Here is a 20,215-nt window from a genome sequence, read left to right as displayed (position 1 = left end):
TGTTTTTCTTAGACTATGCAAGTTTAGATGATATTGTTTGATTTTAAGAATATTTTAGTTCTTGAGGTTGAATTTTTATTTGATATTTAAGTTTCTTTTTTTATTTTTTTGTTGTCAAGCTTATAATTTGGTCAACAATTTTTTTTTTGTCTGAATAATTAATTCATCAATAACCAAATAGTAGACTAGGTAAAAATGTTGATGTGTAGAAGAATTATTTACAATGTCAAAATAAGTACATTCATGACGCTTATCAAGATAAGATTGTATATACATATTTCGATACTTGATTACTTGCACGGATTGTCATCATGCAAAAATATTTTGGAAACTTACTAACTACTATATATGTCTCACTCCATAAGAAAAATTACAGAGTCCTCTTAGCATTATACATAATATCACAATACATTAACCACTGCATAAAGCACGAGGCCATATAAAAGGTTTCAATGCTTTATATATATAGGAAATATGTCTCTTTAGCTACGGCAAAAATACTGTTTCGTGCAATAGTCACATGCTTTTCAGGATACGGAACCACATCCTGAATAGCATGTGTCAGCTGCAGCTAACTTTTTTTCAATAACAGGAAATTAATAGAACCCTATATATATACCTTAAAATTCTACCTCTGATAAGCCCTTGCAACCTATAACATCAATCCACTCAATTTGCACAACTATTTCGCCACGCTCAACATTTCTCAATCTTAAAATCATGTCTTGGATGATATTTCCATTTTGCAAAATGCAGCTACTCTCTTCAGCAAGACAGTTAGTCCTATTTGGTTGAATCCTCTTTACTGCACAACCATGTGGGAGTTTCTCCAACTCCATCGCCATCTTTACACACTCAAGATATGGTTTTAAGTCTATTTCTGCCTCACCCATTTTGTCATCCACAGAGAAAGTGTCTTTGTCATAAACTGTCTGCAGAGAAAAACCAAAGTGCAAAGCCATCAACAAGTAAGCATTTTTCTATTCTTGTGCTATAGTGATAGCCCTTAGAAGGATAAGAATCATTGAGCTTAATTAAGTACTTACCAGATGTATAGGAGTATTAACATCCCTTATAGAAAGGGTCAATTCTTCATTCCACTCAGGATTGCAGTTCTGTTTCACCACATGAGTCCTCAGCTTCTGCATCAACATGAAATAAATCTTCAGGATTGTTCAGTTATATATCTCCTTCAAAGACAAGGCTCTGAGTTTGAATTGTTCAAGAATTTTGTCGTGCATTTTCAATATATTTTAAAGCATGAAATATGGGGTTTCTAAAAACATGAGGTGTTCCTGCACCTTGTCCTTGTGTATGAGGCTAATTTCTACTATTGAATTAGCTTGGTTGTAGTCTCAAGGTACTTATAGAAGGTATCCAATTTTGCATTACACTTGAATCCCTATGGCTAAATTGAAAACAACAAAAGCAACAATGACAATAACTTGTTTTGAATATACATCCAGTGTCATCTCTGTCTTTTGATCTTGTTATTCATGATTAATTAAAACCTCCATAAAATTCAACAAATGATTTTGCTAATCAAATTACATCCCCGAAAGATATTTCTCCACCCACATAAAAATTGGAGCTTTTTTTTTCTTTCTTTCTGTGAACAAAAAATTGGAGTGTTAAATAAAAGCCATAATTCCAAAACAACATTTCTCAGATGTTAAAAAGTATAGTGCATATATCAACAACAACAACAAAAAAAGTCTGGTGCTGATCTAAGCACATAAACAAATATTGCAAAACCTATACCGATAAACAATCATCTAACCTAAAAGTTCAAATTATTAAGTAAAGACATTTTAATAGTTTTATGAGTAAAATCCTCAACAAAAATTATAGAGCTCAATTTAATCTTTTAGGGAAAAAAAAATTGACTTGTAGTCTCTCTAAAATTAAAAATAGACCCATGTTAATTCTTTTGAGGGACTAATGTAGGTCTTTTTTAAATTTTAGAATGACCACGATTTTGACTAACTGAATCTATTTTAAATTTCAGAAGAATTACAAGTCAACTTTTTTTTTTGTTAAAGAATTAAAATAAATCGCATAATTTTTGTTGAAGACTCAAAAGATACTTTACTCTTATTTAGTGTCGTTGTAAAAAAAATTATAATTATGATATAAATTTTATTTTTTTTCTATCTAGTCAGCCAATAATTTTTGAATAAAAAAAATTATTATAAATACATATTTCCCCAAAGTAAATAGTTATAATCAGTTGGGGAAGAGGATTTTTTTTGTATCATAAATTTCCCATTAATGAGACCCAACAAAACAAAATCACAATTGACAAAATCTCATAAAGGAAAACTTGAGGAAATAGAGGCAAAAAAAAAACAGTTGTTTTCCCAAATTCATCAAGAAGAACACCAGCTCTCAGCACAAACAACCCTATTCATCAAAGACATTTATTTTATTTTTTTGTAAAGTCAAGGACATCTTCAAAGCAAAAGAAAAAGAAGAGAATTGAGACCCTTAAATTGCAAGGTCTTAACCTGTTCGCCCATGTTGACAACGATATAAGGGTCACTGGAACGAGAATCTCGAATTGCGAGATTAATGCCTCTTTTAATACGAAGTTTGAGAAGACCCAGAACCAGAATACTGTCCATCGTAGCACAACTTGTGATTGCGGAGATTTGCCTGGAACCCTTGTTACTAACAGAACAAAAGATAGGGTTTGATGTTTACCATAAAAACTGAACAAAGTTTGAGAGCTACAATGAGTCAAATTAACGTATGAAAAGTTTGGCACGGAGCAGAAAAGTGGACCCTACTAAAGGAATCTTTAGATATCAATCTTATTTTACGTACATTGCTTTTCACGTGTCCGAATTATGCTCGTTCAAAACAAAATGCTTTTGAAAGAAAAAGCAAAATTGGCAGGTAATGGAATTTGTGATCCTGGTGTATCAAGACTCTTTTCGTGGCTTACAGCCTCTCCTATTCCTACAAGGTTGCACGATCGCAAATATTTACGAATTTTGTATATAAGAATGCATTTTTTTTATTTGCCTTTATCTAGATATCAACATAAGGCTTTTTTTTTTCCTTTATGTTTTAAGGGGATATTTGATAAGTTGAATTTCTATGTTTTAATATAATAGGTTTATGTAATTAAGTGAAATGTACGTCAATATGTTATAGTCTTTAATTTTGAAAGAAATATTATTTCAATTTTTCTTTTTTTAATACTTTTGTAAATCTATTTATGTTATATATATATATTATTATGCTTAGTAGTATCTAATTTTAGAGGGAATTTTTGCATACTAATTTGTTATCATATATGATTGTGCGTATGAATTTAGAAAGAGTAATGACCAATAAGTAATATATTTTCTTAGAAGAACCACAAAAAACCTTGAGTGTTTGGTTGAAGTTTTTGGTGGAGATGCCCATCCATTTGAGTTTGGGAATTGATGTTGTCTTTGTTTGGTAGAGGGTTTATAAAAATTTGTCCACCAATCTCTTTTGTCTAGCAATTGAGAATAAGTGCAAAAATGCACAATTGAAGTTTACCAATTTGAACATGGTATTTGCATAGCTTGGCAAGTAGGAAAAAGGTGACAAAAATGATGACAATACTACCTCTTCTAACTCAATTTTTTCGGAAAAATTTTCACCAACCAAACAATTTTTTTTTAACTTTTCTATCAAACTCATTTTTCTACCATATTCCTAGTAATTGCATTTACCTGGTAAAAAAAATATCTCCTCTACCAAACACCCCCTAAGTGAGTGATCAAAAAGATTTTAACAACTATATTATTCCCAAGGAAACCAAATCTAAGGTACTGATTTCCTTGTTTGTGATTAGGGGTGCTAAACGAACCAGGAGTCTTTGGCTCGGCTCGTAAATGCTTGAGCTTACATGTCTAAAATTGATTGTTGGCACCAGGCTTGAACTTGTATAAAAGTTCGTTTAACAAAAAGGTCTTAGGCTCTCATTCAAAAGTTCAGCCTTAGAGCCTCTCAGGCTGGCCTAATATATTATTTTATATTTTTATTTTATATTTTTATATTACTTGTAATAGTCCTCTCTTTCTCCTCAATCAATTTCACATCATTTTATTGGTTAAATAGACTTTTTGAATGATTTTGTTCTATATTATACTGTTTGGATATACATTGAATTTATGAATTTTTATGAAATTATTAGTGTTGTGGATGGTACATTTTGTTTGGATAAATTTTTGTTGTCTTATTTTTTTTTTAAACAGGCTAAATTAGGCTTTTATTTTTTGTAAATAAGTCAGACCACAGGCCGATAATTATATTCATAACAGGTAACAAGCTTGATCAGGTTGGCACATTTAAACACATGCTTAGCCTTTTAAGACCAAAGTTCGGCTCGGCTCAGCCTGTTAACACCCCTATTTGTGATGTTTCTATGCATATATGTTTATGGAATTAGAATATGAAACTATTTTTTGATTGTGTAGGGTAAGAGATAATGTCAAAGACATCAATTGGATCTTTACATTGAGGCAAGGGCCGGCCTTGATGTATTGCCCAAATATTCACACTTACTTTTTCCAAGCCCATTGATTTCAACTGGGAACAACAAAACTCCTTTAACAGAGCACCCCCAAGGCCCACTTCGAAAAATAGTTAGGTAATTAATGGATTTTCCCTTATGAAAAGCTCAAATTACCTTTTTTTATTCTAGATCTCTCACTTCTATGTGAGAGGGCATGTATACATAATACATTCAACGTAATCTATAGGAATGCTCTTCCAAAATTAACTATAATGGGATGCTCATTCTTAATTAACAAGGTACTCTAATCCCTCCCACGCTTTCTGACTGGAGCATCAAAGCATATTACCCTTCATTCCACGGCAACAACAACCACTATATCAACAAGATTCAATGACTATGATAAGAGCTAGTAACAACTCAAATCTCACACAAGTTCATTGGTGTATACTGTGATAATGTTAAACGGCTGCTGCTACCATCATAGTCAATACCAGGTTAAGCCTCATTGGTGGTGCGAGGTGATCGCACTTCACTTAAATCCAAGACAGAACACCTATAACGACTTGGGCCTGGAACATATATTGTACCTATATCTACGCCTTGTAGTCTATTGTTGAATTACTTGAATACTATACATGTGCGTTAAGACCTTATTATTTAATACTTACGCTAAGGAAAATTAGGAACATGTGACATTATATACCGAGACATGTACGCCAAGATCTTAATACTTATAGTGGATATCATCTTCTATACATCTGTAGTAGGTACATCTATCATTTAATAAGTGATATTTGATGACAGATATTCTTCATTTTTTATTAGAGAGATGTACTGAGTGAAGGAGTAGTAGTACCATAGATATTTCTCTGAGAAAAATTAGGAACACGTGACATTTATTTGAACTCTGTTATTTTTTTATTTTTTGGTAATCAGAACTCTATTATCTTAATTTCATACATGAATTTACAAAATAAAAATTATCTAAATAATCCCACATTATTGCGCAATCTCTATCCGTACGTACGATTACAACAAATTCTCAAATATCGTAATAATAATAATAATAATCACAAACCCGTCGGCTCTATAACCTTACCTAACATTTAATCCCAAATTCAATTTAAATAAATACCTCCTTAACCCTTTTGGCATCGCCATTTCCAAAATTCTCCAATTTCGCTTTCAGATCTTCCAAGTTCGTTGTGAATGGTGGAAACCCTGTTCATCTTCGATTTCATGCGCTCCCTTTTGCCATCAAGGGCGAGCGCTCTTCTTCTTCCTCCTTCTGCTTCCTCTCTCTTCGCTTTCGGTTCTTGCAAGCAAGGCTGGTATTATCGCTGCCTCGGCGTCGACCCCTAAATAATCTAGATCGCAATAAATCGGACCCAACCCCGCAATATTCATCACCATTTTCAATTTTTTTTTTTTTGTCCCCCCACAAAATTCGTTCTCGGAATTCAACATTCTGTTTCTCTGATTTATAGATCTCGGGATTTTGGGTCCTAATTGTGAAATTTCGTTCTTTCTTTTTTTGTTTTTTGAAAAAAAGAAATTCTTTTGATTTGTTTTGGATTTGTGAGACGATGTTGCTGAGTAAGCAGAAGAAGAATCAGAATGCTGCCAATTGCAAGAGGCTATTGATTAGCATAAATGTGATGGGAAGCGCTGGCCCAATTCGATTCGTTGTGAATGAGGAGGAGCTCGTGGCGGCGGTGATCGACACCGCCCTTAAATCTTATGCTCGTGAGGGTAGGCTTCCCGTTTTGGGGGGTGATAATAGCGGTTTCTCTCTCTATTGTCCCAATGTTGGATCTGATGGTAATTTCCCCTTTAATCATAGAAACCCCTTTTTATCTTTTGCAATTAGTTTATGGCAAATATATTCACCCCAGATGAGAAATTTTACAATAACACATAGAAAGTCAGTATTTGCATGCCGATCTTAGTATAAATATACTTACTGTAAAATTTCTCAACTGTTGTTGCTGCAAAAATGAGAAATCATTAGTTTGTAGTCAATTTTGTATCCATAGTGCTTTAGGCACAAATGTTGGAGTTTATGCCATGTTACCTGAGGTTATAGATTTGATTCATATTTAAAATAGGCTACTTAGTATATAATATATATTTCATTGCATAGCAGGAGTTTTTATAGCATTTTTTATGTGCCTCTTGCAAATGTAAGGTTACTTAAGTAATAGTATATACCCTCACAATGGGTCTTACCTTACCCTTGATGGACCTATACTACAAGTAGGAGCTTTTTTATGTATCTCTTGTAAATGTAAAGTTAAGGCTACTTAATGTATACCTACACAATAGGAGGTTTATGATGCTTTCCTTATTGCATTTTCCTATTTTTCAATCTTGCAATTAGAATTTTTTAGCTTGAACATTTGAGGAATGTGTTTGGCCTATGATTTTTTAGCTTTTTGACTATTGCATAGAAGAGTTGTCATTATTGGCTAATATTTTCTTATCGGGTTGAATTGCTCAATTATGTGGTTTAGGGGTTAAAATTTGGACTTTCACATGAATTTTTGAGAATTTTTAATTTAGTAAAAACCAGTATCTTTGGCTGAAACTGTGTAAGCATTTACTTTCAAACAAAAATATATGGATTCTTTTGTGATTGAGAAGAACTTTCTATTTGGATAAGTTGTAAATTTGTGGTTTGTTGTTGTTGCAGCTTTGAGTCCGTGGGATACAATTGGATCACATGGAGCTCGGAATTTCATGCTATGCAAGAAGCCACAGAGTACGAATGAGGCAGCTGATGATGGAAGTGGGACTGCACCACTTTCGCGCAGGGGAAGTGGTAGTTGGAAGGCTTGGTTAAACAAGTCCCTCAACCTGAAGATTTCTTCCCATTAATGAATCAAATTAAAATTGTGGGGAATTAAGCGTTTTTTACAATGCTGCTTTATTTATTATTTTTAGTTTTTTTTTTTTGGGTAAATTTACTTTTTTGTTCCACTTTGGTTGTGTTTATGTTAATGGTTGTCTCTGTTAAGCGTTAGCTAGAGACGCCCCTGAACTGTTGCAAGAGTGAAGTATTTTTCATATATTTGGAGATACACCTTTCAGCTTTGATGAAATAAAAATGATAATTTTGCTTTATGGTCAATTTTTTTCATTTGAAGCTTCCTTATTGTGTGTAAGTTGCGATTCTAATGCATTGAATGTATTATGATTTGATCCATAAAGATTTCCATCCAGTTGACAAGTGTTAAGAGGGAACAGATAACATAAACGCCTTGAAGAATATTATTGGCAAGTGAAAGATACAACTAAGATAACATTTCATAAGTTTACGACGTTATAATTCATTTGATTGTCAAGTCTTTTAACACTTGAGTAAGATGTTTGATATGTTACTGAGAAAATATTAATAATAATAACATTTGAAAATAGACTTAAGACTTGTACTGAATTCAAAATCAAGAAAGGGAAAGAGGGCCGTCTACAATCAATAAGAAAAACAAAATAACATTATACTCAATCTTTTTTAATGTTTTTGGTAAATTTTTATTGTTAGGATTATTGGATATAAAGACGCAAAATACATTTATTCAGAACTAATAAAAATCCTTTTTTATGCATGTAAATCGAGTTGCTCCTGCAATCAAGTTTCATAGCGTGCAAGCTTCTAGAGTCCTTGACTTCTCTTTGGTGCTGCACTCTGCTTTTTCTATGCGTATAGCGAGATCAAGTGAAAACTCAATAATGCAAATGATATTAGATCCAGCATGGCATCAAATTGGTATTAGTCAAATTAGCGTTATTAATAATAAATTTAATTTTTTTGAATTCATCGAACTTTCTAAATATTATTGTATAAATGAGAATTAAATTTTGAATTACCGTAAATTAAAAAATGCCACATTTATTATCAATAATAACAATATAATTATTGATTTTTTTCAATTTTTTTATTTGCAAAAAATAATTATCTAATGGATTGAATTTTTCTGAATGCATAGGAAAAATAAATCAATAATCGATTGGTTATTATTAATAATGATTTTGAATTTTTAATTTTCATGGATTGCAAAAGATTGCGGTAGATAATTAAGAATTATTTAATATTTTAAATATTACATGACTTAATGAATTTAATAATTTTTTATTTAATATCTATTTCTAATTTAGTGTTAATTTAATGTCCTTTGTCCGAAATTTACTCAAGTAAATGTCTTATTTATTAGAGTAAATATCTAACAGCAAATGAGATCATACCATCTGTAAAATTTAACTTTAAAGTGGAGTCATTTCAGTCAACTTTGATCAAACGAGATAAAATGATACATAACTTTAACAGTAGAATAAATTAATAATTTTCTTTTAAAAAAAGATAATATGGTGAATTAACCAAACAACTAGCATATAACCTAGTCGCGTCAAAAGATTCTTTAGACAATCTACTTTCTTATAATAAATTGGTATAAAAAAATAAAATTAAAGAATTTAATATTTAATATTATTTATAAAGTGCAACAATTTTTTCATATTTTTTTAATGTTCTACAACGCACTAAATTTCATTTGCAAATAGGTCCTAAGATCTTAGACAAAATTTGCAATGATAAGTAATGTTAGTTCTCGTGATGGCTTTGATAAGTCGAGAAAGACGGTTGACAAATTTAAGATTGAAAAATTTTGGGCATCTTTCAAATTGAGCGTCCATGTGATGTGAGTATAAGGCCAACCATTTAAGAACATAAAAGTTTGAATACTATATCCGATGCATAAAATACACTGTTAAGAATTACTTTAACAAAATCCAACTTGATATTTTTTAACTGGCAAATTTAAAATGCAAGACAATTTTGACCGGTTTGGGTTGTTATAAGAAAAAAAGGGAATCCACGTGCGCTATTCATTTGCACCACATTGCGACCAGTTTCCATTACGTAAACTTCACCTCCATCCATTTCGAAATGAGATGCGAATCTTGGATAATGTGAGCTAAAGCACGCCCCCTTGGGTTTTTCCACTAGGATGATGATTTTCAACACGATATGTTGATATGAACACACCAAAAATTGATGTTTGGATTTATCTATTTTCAAATTTGTATCGTGTTTAAACATGATAAAAACGGATTCGAAAAAATTCGTATCGTATCATATGTCTTGTTACATGTTATTTGTATTGTGTTGTAAATAGGATATTTATGTCTTATCGTGTCATGTTAACCCGCATAACAAGAGATATATTATGAGTTTGTGAATTATTCGTATCGTGTTGTGTCGTGTCAACCCGCAACATAAGTAAGTCATGTTCGTGTTAAAGATTTTAACCCGATTTTAAATTCGTGTCGTGTCGACCTGAATTACCACCCCTAGATTATTGTATGGCTCTCTTTTTTTTAAAAAAGAAAAATCTCAATTGTTTTAAATTAAGGTTTTTATATTATAAATAGGGGACGGTTATACTTACTACCATTTTAGCTTGAAAAAAAATTATTACTGTTAATTTCAAATTGATCGAATGATAAATAATAAGGTAGTAAGATTAGTAAGGCTAAAAATATAGTAAATATAACATTCCTGTTATAAATACAATATAGTTTGAATTGTGTGGAAAGAAATTTTAAAAAAATGGCAATTTTACTTTTGTGTGTGTGTGTGTGTTTAATTAGAAACTATAAGCACCAATTTTTTTTATGGAAAATAAGGACCAGTACCTTAATAAGTAAAAATTGTATGAAATGAAATCAAAATAATTATACTCTGAAACTTGCGTTTAGAATGTGGCTCTGCTTCTGCTAGAATCCCGTAATAATTTTTCTAGTGGTTTACCCCCATCAATTCATTTAGCATGACTCATAATGCAATGGCTTCAGAGCCATCAATATATATATATATAGAGGTAGGATCTTTTGACGGCACCGGTGTCAAATTTGAAGTTTGACACCTCATCTGAGAGCCGTTAGATCAAAAAAGATCAACGACTCTGATTTATAAGCATGTGACACCATTGATCTTTTTTGATCTAACGGCTCTCAGATGAGATGTCAAACTTTAAATTTGACACCGGTGTCAAAGGATCCCACCTCTATATATATATATATATATATATATATATATATATATATATATATATATATATATACAGGTGTAAAATGATCCTGACCCATATATATATATGCATGCAGGTTTGAGCAGTTTTAACAGCCGTTATTTGTCAAGAGGTTGCAGTAGCAGTTAAGTGAATCATTAAAAATAGGAGTCCACGTGTTTATTTGTTAGTAATCTAGATAGATAGACTGCTGTCATAGTTTGGCTTTTTGACCCTTATAACCCTTAATTAATAACTAATTACCAAATTGCCCTTCATTCAAAACTATTTCGAAAATTTACCCTCCCCAACAAACATAACACCAATCTGCCCCTGTTTGACCGTTGACCACGAAGCCTACCCGGGTACACCATTACCTACCCGGGTAAATTTTGAAACTTTTTATCTACCCGAGTATGTAGGGGTGTACCCTGGTAGAGTTCTTGAATCTGGGAAAATGGTTGAATTATTTACCCGGGTAAGGAGCAGTGTACCCGGGTAAACATCGACGGTAGGGTTTTAAAATACCCCAGCAGCCCCATTTCGAAAACCCACAAAAGGGGTACCCGAGTAGAGCTGCTGGAGGAGTGTCTTCTTGAGCGATTTCAGGCATAATCTTGCACCAATTCGTCTTGTTTCTGATCATCATTCGCGGACCTTGCAACCTCTCTGCCTTCTACCGATTGAAATCGATCAAAGGTGCATTTTTTTTTCAGTTTTTTCAATTATGTTATGATTTCTGTTCTGATTCATTGTATTTTCGTTTATATCATTTGATTCTGTCCGAATTATTTTATCAATTTGTATGTCATACGCTTACCCTAACCCTAACCCTAAACCTGAATCTAACCCTAACCCTAACCCTAACCCTAACCCTAACATGTATCTAATTTCTGATTTTGGTTATTTTTTCAGTTTAATAGTGTGACACAATGACCTCTCGACGCGTTTCAAAGCTGCCAGTGACCCATTCCGAGAGAAGAACCAAGAGTCGTCACGATGGGTCGTCATCCTCTCAGCCCCAGGCTGCTTCGAGTCAGGCTCCGGACTTGACGTTCGGATATTTGTTTGAGGATGACATACCTTCACACGAGAAGTTCGTGAAGTTTTTCATGACCCGGAAGATCTGCGAACCGAAATCACTGGATTCGGCATTCTTCAACCTAGAGCGTTTTGACATTGTGCCGCTTCTTGAGCAGACACATTTACTTCACCTGGCGGAGATGCGGTGCCCATACTCGGAGGTTATGGTAAGAGCCTTCTACCAGAACCTTGGCTACTCGCAAGGCGAGCTGACTTCCCGTGTCTGCGGGATTGATATCATCATGACTGCTCCTATCTGGACGGAGCTACTGGGGTTCGATTTTGATGGTGTCACAGGAGCAGCACTATATGATGGAGACAGCCATCATATATTTGGTGATTATAACCGGGAGACCATTGTTACAGAGACTAGGAGGGCAGACGCTGAGCCCGGTCATTTTGCTCATTATCCTGTTAGCAACTTGTCAGTTTCTGCTCGCATTCTTCATTATGTGGTGACACATATTATTTTCCAGCGCCCGCATAATCACTCAAAGGTGCTGGAAGGGGACTTTGTCATAGGGAGCAGCAATTATTTACTCACCTGGAGGAACAACAGCAAAGGCAATAGGGAGCAGAAATCCATCTCCATCCTGAGATGTTGCAATCAATAGAGTACCTCTGTACTTCCCATACAGATGAGTGCCGTCAATTTGAATTACAGGCTTGCAGTGTTTGAATGCTTCAATGCATTGGTGAAATGTCCAAAAAACCCTTTGAAATACGGCCCTGTCTGTATAAACCCGACGTTCATCAAAACATTGATTTGTATCAAGTTTGAACACAGAACCCACATTCACCTCCGTCATATACTTCAGCCAATTTGGCAAGAATGCGTACGATTTCTCCCAGTCACCAAACAACTTAACGATGGCCTTCATTTTTGCCTTCCAGGCCTTCCTGTACGTTATGTTGTATCCATATGTTCCCTGTATCCTCTCCTGTATCAGAGCTGGTCTTGTGGATGGATCTTCCTTTAACATATCTGGAAAAAAAATAACTTTACCATATTCTCAATTAATCTGAATCATTAAATACACAGTAGAATACATACTCATTATAGCCGCACAAATGACATTTGAATCCAACTGTCTATGATCCTGTGTTAGGCCTTGATTTAGGCATGTGTGACCTTGACCCCATTTACGGACCACCCAATTAGCTCCCTTCTTCGGCTTAATTGCCCTCATATACCAGGGACAACCGTCAGCATGGTTTTTACACTTCATAACAAATCTTGACTCGTCGCTTTTTTCAACTATGGCTGTCCTGCGCCCCTTCATACAATGTATCTTCACAGCATGTTGCAATTCTGGTTTGGACCCAAATTCTTGTTGCACAAATAACGGATCTCCTAACTTCCAACCTCCGTGCAAGTCATCATCGCCATATAGGATCTCCAACTCGTCATTAGGGTGCGCCCAGTTAATGAATGAATAATGTTGGCTTTCATTCCAGAATGGCTCCTCAGACCCTGCATCTAAAGATCAACTCTCATTTGTCTGAATGAATACCACCACAAATAATAAATTGTCTAAAGCAAATGTTCAAATTTAATAACTTACCACTACTGACTGGGTCGACATGAAGTGGTGACAAGGCTGGGGTACCGAGACTTACGGCGCTCATGTCAGCCTCAAAATTACCGTCCACTTCAGTGTCTGACGAATCACCTTCTGGAATAGCACTTTCAGGTTCTCCCTCATCTTCGCTGTCCACATAGTCCTCGTCTTCATCCTCTTCATCCTCATCCAATGCTACCTGAGGAGGTGCAGAAGATCGTACAACTGTATCTTCTTGACCGGTACAGTGTGCAGTAGTGGTTGTATGCACCGGTAAAGATGAAGATTGTCCAACATCAACTTCAACATATATCTCAATATATTTTAATACTTTCCATTCAACAAACGCATCTGTTACGAACTCCACATCTTCATCATCATTTATATCGTTTCCAATGTAGTATATTGTATCCATATCCACTACAGTCTCTAACCTGGCTATCATGCGGTGGATGGAATGTATGCCTTCTGACCCCATTTTTTGAAGAATTCTCTCCTTCAGTTCATTGCATGTAGTGCCCACTTTGATTTTCATCGTTTTTGTTTTTCCTTCAAATCGGACACCGTTCGGACCTTCAAAATGCCTCCCATTGTAGTAAATAACTATAGGAACCATGTTTGGACTTGAACTCATCTTTCACACAAAAATTAGATCTAGGTTTTGGGTTTGGAGGTTGGTTCGGATTTTTTAGCACAAAATGGGAGTGTGGAGATGTAATCTCAATGTCCCACCAAGATTCAGCTTTCTGAAATGATGAGATGAAATATGTGTGATGTTTCGGATTAGAGAAGGTAAGAGAGAGAGATTTGGGGTTTCAAAAACCCTATACTTCGCAACAATGGCCGAAACCCATACATATTGGGGTTTCTGGACGCGATTTACCCGGGTACACTGATCCATACCCGGGTAAATAATTCAACTATTTTCCCATATTCAAGAACTCTACCCGGGTACACTCCTACATACTCGGGTAGATAAAAAAATTTCAAAATTTACCCGGGTAGGTAATGGTGTACCCGGATAGGCTTCGTGGTCAACGGTCAAACAGGGACAGATTGGTGTTATGTTTGTTGGGGAGGGTAAATTTTCGAAATAGTTTTGAATGAAGGGCAATTTGGTAATTAATTATTAATTAAGGGTCATAAGGGTCAAAAAGCTGTCATAGTTTACATGTTTAGAAATTCTCATTCAGCCTTATAATTTATAAATAATTATATTTATAATTTCTTTTTTCTTATAACCTTTTATTATTACTTTTTGTTATCGTTTAATAAAAATTAAATTAATAGTTACAAAATAAAATCAAATAAGAGGTGTCAATTTAATTTTGATTTAACGGTAATAAAGTGATTACAAGTTGATGTAAGAAAAAAAAATTATAAATATAACCTACCACTATAATGGCCGACTTTTAGTAGTTTAAAATTCCACTCCAACTTAGAAAGCAAGAAATGGAGTCACTAAAGTAATTTGTATACACATGTCCATTCAATTTACTTTAATTCCAAGTTCAATTTCTATTTTGTTCTTTATTTTCAATGTATTAATATTCTGTTCATATTCACTTTAGTCTTTAATTTTACCAAAACTCAACAGAGCTTTAAGAAATAATACCTTCGCCCAAAAGTGACAAGACAAGGAATAAGGTTGATAATCCAAGCTGGTAACTTTCGCTCAAAATATATCAATAAGATTACAATATAGTCAATTAATTAATACATTATAAAAATGTGAGAAAACCAAAGTGCAATGTCCTTTGATTTTTATAAGTCATATTACTAATTATTATTATTTTAACAAGCTTTAAGGTTTAATATTTCTCTCGTATTTATATGGGAGTGGGTGAGACTTCATTTTTTTGCTCTCTCCTCTCCTCATAAGGTCTTATCTACTTTTATGTGAGTATAAGACATACAATTATTTTAAATTTGCGAGAGAAACATTAATCTTTAATATTTGTTAGTAAAGTGTAAAATAAACAATTATTTCCTGTAATTTCAGCAAATTTGAATTTTATTTCATATATCTTATAAGATATTGGTTAGTTTCACTCACTTGGTACTAAAAAATGCATTTTTTTTTACAGAAAAATTCTGTCAAAAATGGTTAAAATTTCGTCGAAAATGAAGTTTTCGACAGAATTTTCGACGAAAATGAAATCGTTGGATATTTCTTCGTTGATAACAATTTTTTCGACGGAATTAGAGATTCTGTCGAAAAATTTCAACGGAAATAATTTCCTTCCATAGAAAAATTTCGACCGAATAATTTTCGTCGAAAATTTTCGACGAAAAATAAATGAAATTTCGTCGACAAATCTTGTATTAGTTTTCGATGAAAAATAAATTCCGTCGAAATTTTTTGACGAAAAATGAATGAAATTCTATCAAAAAATCTTGTAATAATTTTTGACGAAAAACAAATTTCGTCGAAATTTTTTGACGAAAAATGAATGAATTTCCGTCGAAAAATCTTGTAATGAGTTTTGACGGAAAACAAATTTCGTCAAAAAATTTTGACGAAAAATGAATGAAATTCCGTCGAAACCTATTGTCTCAATTTTTGACAAAATTGTTCTTCCATCGATTTTTTTTAAAATTTCTCTCTACAAAATTAATACCTATCTTGTAATAATTTTTGACGAAAAACAAATTTCGTCGAAATTTTTTGACGAAAAATGAATGAATTTCCGTCGAAAAATCTTGTAATGAGTTTGGACGGAAAACAAATTTCGTCAAAAAATTTTGACGAAAAATGAATGAAATTCCGTCGAAACCTATTGTCTCAATTTTTGACAAAATTGTTCTTCCATCGATTTTTTTTAAAATTTCTCTCTACAAAATTAATACCAATTTATGTTTTGCATCTGATAAACAAATATAATGAAAGTAAATAACATCAAAATCATATGATCTTAATATAATTATGTGTACAAAATTTTTTGTCATATACTAATCAAAAGAGTCCTATATCTATAAAAGTCCAAGACATATACTAATCAAAAGGGACATACACATACAAAAGTCCTTGTTATATACTAATCAAAAGAGTCTATGTACAATAGTTCATGTCATACATCCAAACAAGATACAAAAGTCATGCTAGTGGATGATCTGCATATTCATGGTCATCACCTAGGTCCTAAGACGGGGGCTGAGTCTTGTCGTCATCCTAAGTATCTAATAATAATGCCTCGGGAAGCCTTCGCATAAGCTTCTCCATTTTTTCCATTTGCCTCCGCATCATAACCACGAGACTATCATGTTGCTCAACCCTTTTCTCTTGTTGTGCAGCCCTTTCCTCTTGTTGTGCAATTGTACCCTATAGGCATGTAAAAAATTTAAAAACACATAATTGGAAAAGCACAACTCTTCCAACACTCAATCAACAGTGCTGTACAGGAGCAGGAGCATTATATATTCTTGACCCTGATGGCCTATATAATAAGTTATAAAAAACTCAAAAGTGCAAAAACTTAATATATAGAAATTTAATAACATATAAAGAACACCAAAAGAAGGATGAATTGCCATTCAGAAGACTATAAGCAAATCTAATATGATATATAATCTTAGTTATACAACCAACAAAAAAGTGTATGTATTATATAGGCAATAACAGGCTCCCCATACCAACGTTCTAGTGAGTTGTCTGAAGGAAGGATAATCCTATTAACAAGAAAGTATACTTGATTGAGGAAATTAATAAAGAATTGGTGCAATTACAGAGATAGTTGAACAATATAAGTCAAAGAACAAAATGTCAGATCAAGGTATTGTGTAATGGATCAAAAGTATTATGAAGTACTCACAAATTATCAAGTGCAACACACAATTGCCTATGATGCTCACAATGCAGACGAAATGAACCAATACCTCAAAGAGTAGAGACTGTATAAACTTAAATCCAAATAATTCAAAACTATATAGACCAAATCCAAAGAGGTTGCAACATTGTTTTAGCTGCTTACTTTTAATCAATCATACTTTTATGTCATTATGGGCTCTCAATAATCATGTTTCAAATTCAATTTTAGTCTCAAGTTTTTATATCATGATCTCGTTGTGTTTTGATCTTGATGCACTTATTTTATTCATAACCTTACCCATGGTCATCATAAGTTTTATGCTAACATTATTAAATGCATATATATTAAGTTAATAAAAAAAATTATTCTCTCGTCACCCGTTCGTATATATCCATTCATGATTTGATATGCCTTTCTTTGAAGAAACGTTGTACTTCCCTTCAATTAAAGTTAGAATGGTTTCCCCACTTTTACCCGTTCCCTATTTTGGTCAGGATTTGTCTGGGAGTCTTTATTTGGGAATTAATTTTAAGAGGGAAAGAAAAGAAATGAGAGAATTATATTCTTTCTCGTGAGTTTAAAAAAGTGAGAGAAAGGAATTTGAGATTTTAACAAAATCCTCCAAAACCCTTATTGTTCTTAAAATTAAAGTTTTTCCAATTTGGAGGGTTTGAGGAGGAAAATATTTGGAATTACTTATCTATTCTTAACAATAAAAAGTAAAAACTATACAAGTGTATATTATTTTTTAAATGTCACACTACTAGAAAAATTACAAATACCGACAGAATTTATCTATAGGGAATAATTTGTCGAAAATAGTGATGGTATTTTCGATGAAAATCATATTTCGTCGAAAATAGAGAAAAAATTTTCCACCGAAACTAAGACGGAACAAGATTTGGTCACAATAACTTACAGTAATTTTTTGACAAAATCAAAATTCCGTTGAAACTTTTACGTCAAAATTTTTGACGAAAAATATTTTCGTCCAAATTTTTGATAGAACATATTTTCGTTGAAAATTTTCGACAGAACACATTTCTGTAAAAAAAATTGACGGAGCACATTCGTTGAAAATTGATAGAACATATTTTCGTTCAAAATTCCGTTGAAAGTTTCGACTTAAATATTTTTGTCAAAACTGTCAACAGAACACGTTTCTTTTTAAAATTTTCAACGAAAAATATATTTGTCGACAATTTTGACAGAAAATATTTTCGTCAAAAATTTTGACGAAAACACATTCTATCAAATTTTTGTACAAAATCTAAATTTCATCAAAATTTCGAAAAAAACATTTTTTCTTCCAATTTTTTGTCGAAAAATATTTCCGTCAAAATATTTAACGGAACACTTTTCCAACAAAAAATTTGGACAAAAAATATTTTAGTAAAAAGTTTGACGAAAAAAGTTCCTTTAAAATTCCTTACAGAATCTAAATTCCGTCCAAAGTTTGGACAAAAATATTTTCTTCAAAATTTTTGACAAAATATTTATGTCAAAATTATCGACAGAACACAATTCCATCAAAAATTTGTGACGGAAAGCATTTCTGTCAGAAATTTCGACGGAGTAACCAAACTTTCGATGGAATCTTTTTATGTCGAAAAAATTTAAGAAATCATTTTCATCAAAACTTTGACAAAAACTAAATTCCGTCGAAAATTTCAACAAAATTATGCTCTGTTGAAAATTTTGGTAAAATTTATTCAGTCAAAATTTCAATGTATAAAAAGTTTTGTTGACTTTCGACGAAAAAATTTCGTCAAAAATGTATTTTTCGTCATTTGAAATGTAAAAATTTCATCAAAAATATAATCTTTTTTAGTAGTGGAAAAAGTATATAAATAATTTTTTTTAAAAAAACCTTAAATTTACTTTTATTTGTGAAATACAATAATATATTAATTTTTAAAAAATTAATAAAATGATAAAAATATCTCACTAACCTTCTATTTTTCTCCCTACCATTTTTTTAACTCCCAAACAAGGAGAATGAAGCCCTTCCCTTTCCCTTGGATTCCTTTCCTTCCTCTCTCCTCCAAACTTCCAAACAAAACGTTAAAGATTATATTATCTCATACTAGTGCTGTTTATATGCGTTAGACTGCCTTTATCAGGCACAAACCCCCTCTCCCTCTTTCCATCTCAGAATCAAGAGTGTCGATGCCACCCAACTCAACTAGAATTAGGTATGCCCTTCATACTAGACCAAACCAATTCTCATTAACTAAAATATAATCCCGACATTACCCATGCATAAAACCATGTTTTTGCTACTATCATTTTTCCACGAGCAACTACCACTTTTCATCAGTAAGTCTTAGATTAAAGATTTTTGAAACACTAGACAATCTAAGCAAACTTAGTAAATTAAGAACAAGTCACATAAAATTTAACGCTCACTTGATATGGAGAGGATTCTCAAAGAATGCTACTGTCAAAAAATGAAGAGTTGATTAGCATTTTGCACCAATAATAATCGCCTTAGGTGTATGTTTTTCACCTGTTTTCAGTCACATACATCATAATTTACACATCATAATTTACAAGACGTTAAGAATAAACCACAGCCCTTCTCCAGACCAAAGATAATCCCTCACCCCCAATAAAAAAACATTAAACATAATGGAGTATGAGGAAAAGTAGAACAATTCGAAGATTCAAGGATCAAGCAGCAGCATTTCATGAAGGGCTAAACTACAAGTCAGATTGTCAGGGCAAGTAAACTCTTCTAGACATGGGAGGTTCATGCACAATTAGCCTTGGGCGATAGCAAGAACTTCCTCAGGCTCGCATTCTGTTGCTGAGATTAAGGAAGCAGACTGAATCTTTCCAGCATGATCAAGCCGCATCAAAATAACCCCCCTGAGAAAAAAATTCACCAAACAGAATAGTCATTAAAGAAGCAACAACCCACTAGTAGGTATCAAATTAAGGACATGATGTCAGTACGTTTTAAATTTCAACCAAGATGTCAAATGAAATTAAGGGCATTGTCATGGATATTGTCAACAGAAACTAAGACAATAAATTTATCAGCATTGTCATAATAGCTTAGCATCTAGAAATAAGTCCAATAAATAGCATCCGATTCAAAGAAATAAGGAAGACCACTTAAGTCTCCTCAAAAAGTATTAAATAGGACTCACTAGTCAAGAATCAAGATGAATATAAGAAATATAAATATACCAA

General features: G+C 32.9%; 3 protein-coding genes across 5 annotated transcripts in view; 1 reads left to right on the top strand and 2 right to left on the bottom strand.

Moving 5' to 3' along the window:
* Window positions 1–285: 285 nt before the first annotated feature.
* LOC133301667 (protein C2-DOMAIN ABA-RELATED 9-like) lies at window positions 286–2,739 on the bottom strand. 3 transcript variants are annotated; one of them, XM_061501326.1, is made up of 3 exons: window positions 2,508–2,735; window positions 1,043–1,142; window positions 291–928 (listed from the first exon to the last, which is right to left on the bottom strand). In XM_061501326.1, the coding sequence occupies exons 1-3, from the start codon at window positions 2,622–2,624 to the stop codon at window positions 621–623; spliced, it is 525 nt and encodes a 174-aa protein (XP_061357310.1). In that variant the 5' UTR covers window positions 2,625–2,735; the 3' UTR covers window positions 291–620. The 3 variants fall into 3 exon arrangements, with proteins under 3 accessions (XP_061357311.1, XP_061357310.1, XP_061357309.1); XM_061501325.1 differs by having other exon boundaries at window positions 300–932; window positions 1,047–1,142; window positions 2,508–2,724; XM_061501327.1 differs by lacking the exon at window positions 1,043–1,142 and having other exon boundaries at window positions 286–932; window positions 2,508–2,739.
* Window positions 2,740–5,622: 2,883 nt separating this feature from the next.
* Window positions 5,623–7,618, top strand: LOC133301671 (uncharacterized protein At4g22758-like). Its single transcript, XM_061501334.1, has 2 exons — window positions 5,623–6,319; window positions 7,191–7,618. The coding sequence occupies exons 1-2, from the start codon at window positions 6,085–6,087 to the stop codon at window positions 7,373–7,375; spliced, it is 420 nt and encodes a 139-aa protein (XP_061357318.1). The 5' UTR covers window positions 5,623–6,084; the 3' UTR covers window positions 7,376–7,618.
* Window positions 7,619–19,499: 11,881 nt separating this feature from the next.
* LOC133301668 (DNA gyrase subunit A, chloroplastic/mitochondrial) overlaps window positions 19,500–20,215 on the bottom strand; it is a 37,339-nt gene continuing 36,623 nt past the window's right edge. Inside the window, exon 27 of the mRNA XM_061501328.1 lies at window positions 19,500–19,888. Within this exon, the coding sequence (XP_061357312.1) occupies window positions 19,780–19,888 (109 nt within the window). The 3' untranslated portion in view covers window positions 19,500–19,779. The remainder of the gene's footprint in view (window positions 19,889–20,215) is intronic.

Source organism: Gastrolobium bilobum, unplaced genomic scaffold, assembly GCF_033153095.1.
Source record: "Gastrolobium bilobum isolate Gb01-03AN ecotype WA unplaced genomic scaffold, APGP_CSIRO_Gbil_v1 utg20349, whole genome shotgun sequence".
NCBI lineage: Eukaryota > Viridiplantae > Streptophyta > Magnoliopsida > Fabales > Fabaceae > Gastrolobium > Gastrolobium bilobum.
The sequence above is the reverse complement of the archived record's forward strand: the minus strand, read 5'-3'. Positions and strand labels throughout refer to the sequence as shown.

Excerpts from the sequence above, each read along its gene's own strand:
- LOC133301667 (XM_061501326.1), bottom strand. The coding sequence starts at position 2,624 with ATGGACAGTATTCTGGTTCTGGGTCTTCTCAAACTTCGTATTAAAAGA. Across the intron at positions 1,143-2,507 it reads TTGTCAACATGGGCGAACAG|AAGCTGAGGACTCATGTGGT; the intron begins GTTAAGACCTTG and ends ATGTTGATGCAG. Across the intron at positions 929-1,042 it reads TACTCCTATACATCTGGTAA|TTTATGACAAAGACACTTTC; the intron begins GTACTTAATTAA and ends CTCTGCAGACAG.
- LOC133301671 (XM_061501334.1), top strand. The coding sequence starts at position 6,085 with ATGTTGCTGAGTAAGCAGAAGAAGAATCAGAATGCTGCCAATTGCAAG. Across the intron at positions 6,320-7,190 it reads TCCCAATGTTGGATCTGATG|CTTTGAGTCCGTGGGATACA; the intron begins GTAATTTCCCCT and ends TTGTTGTTGCAG.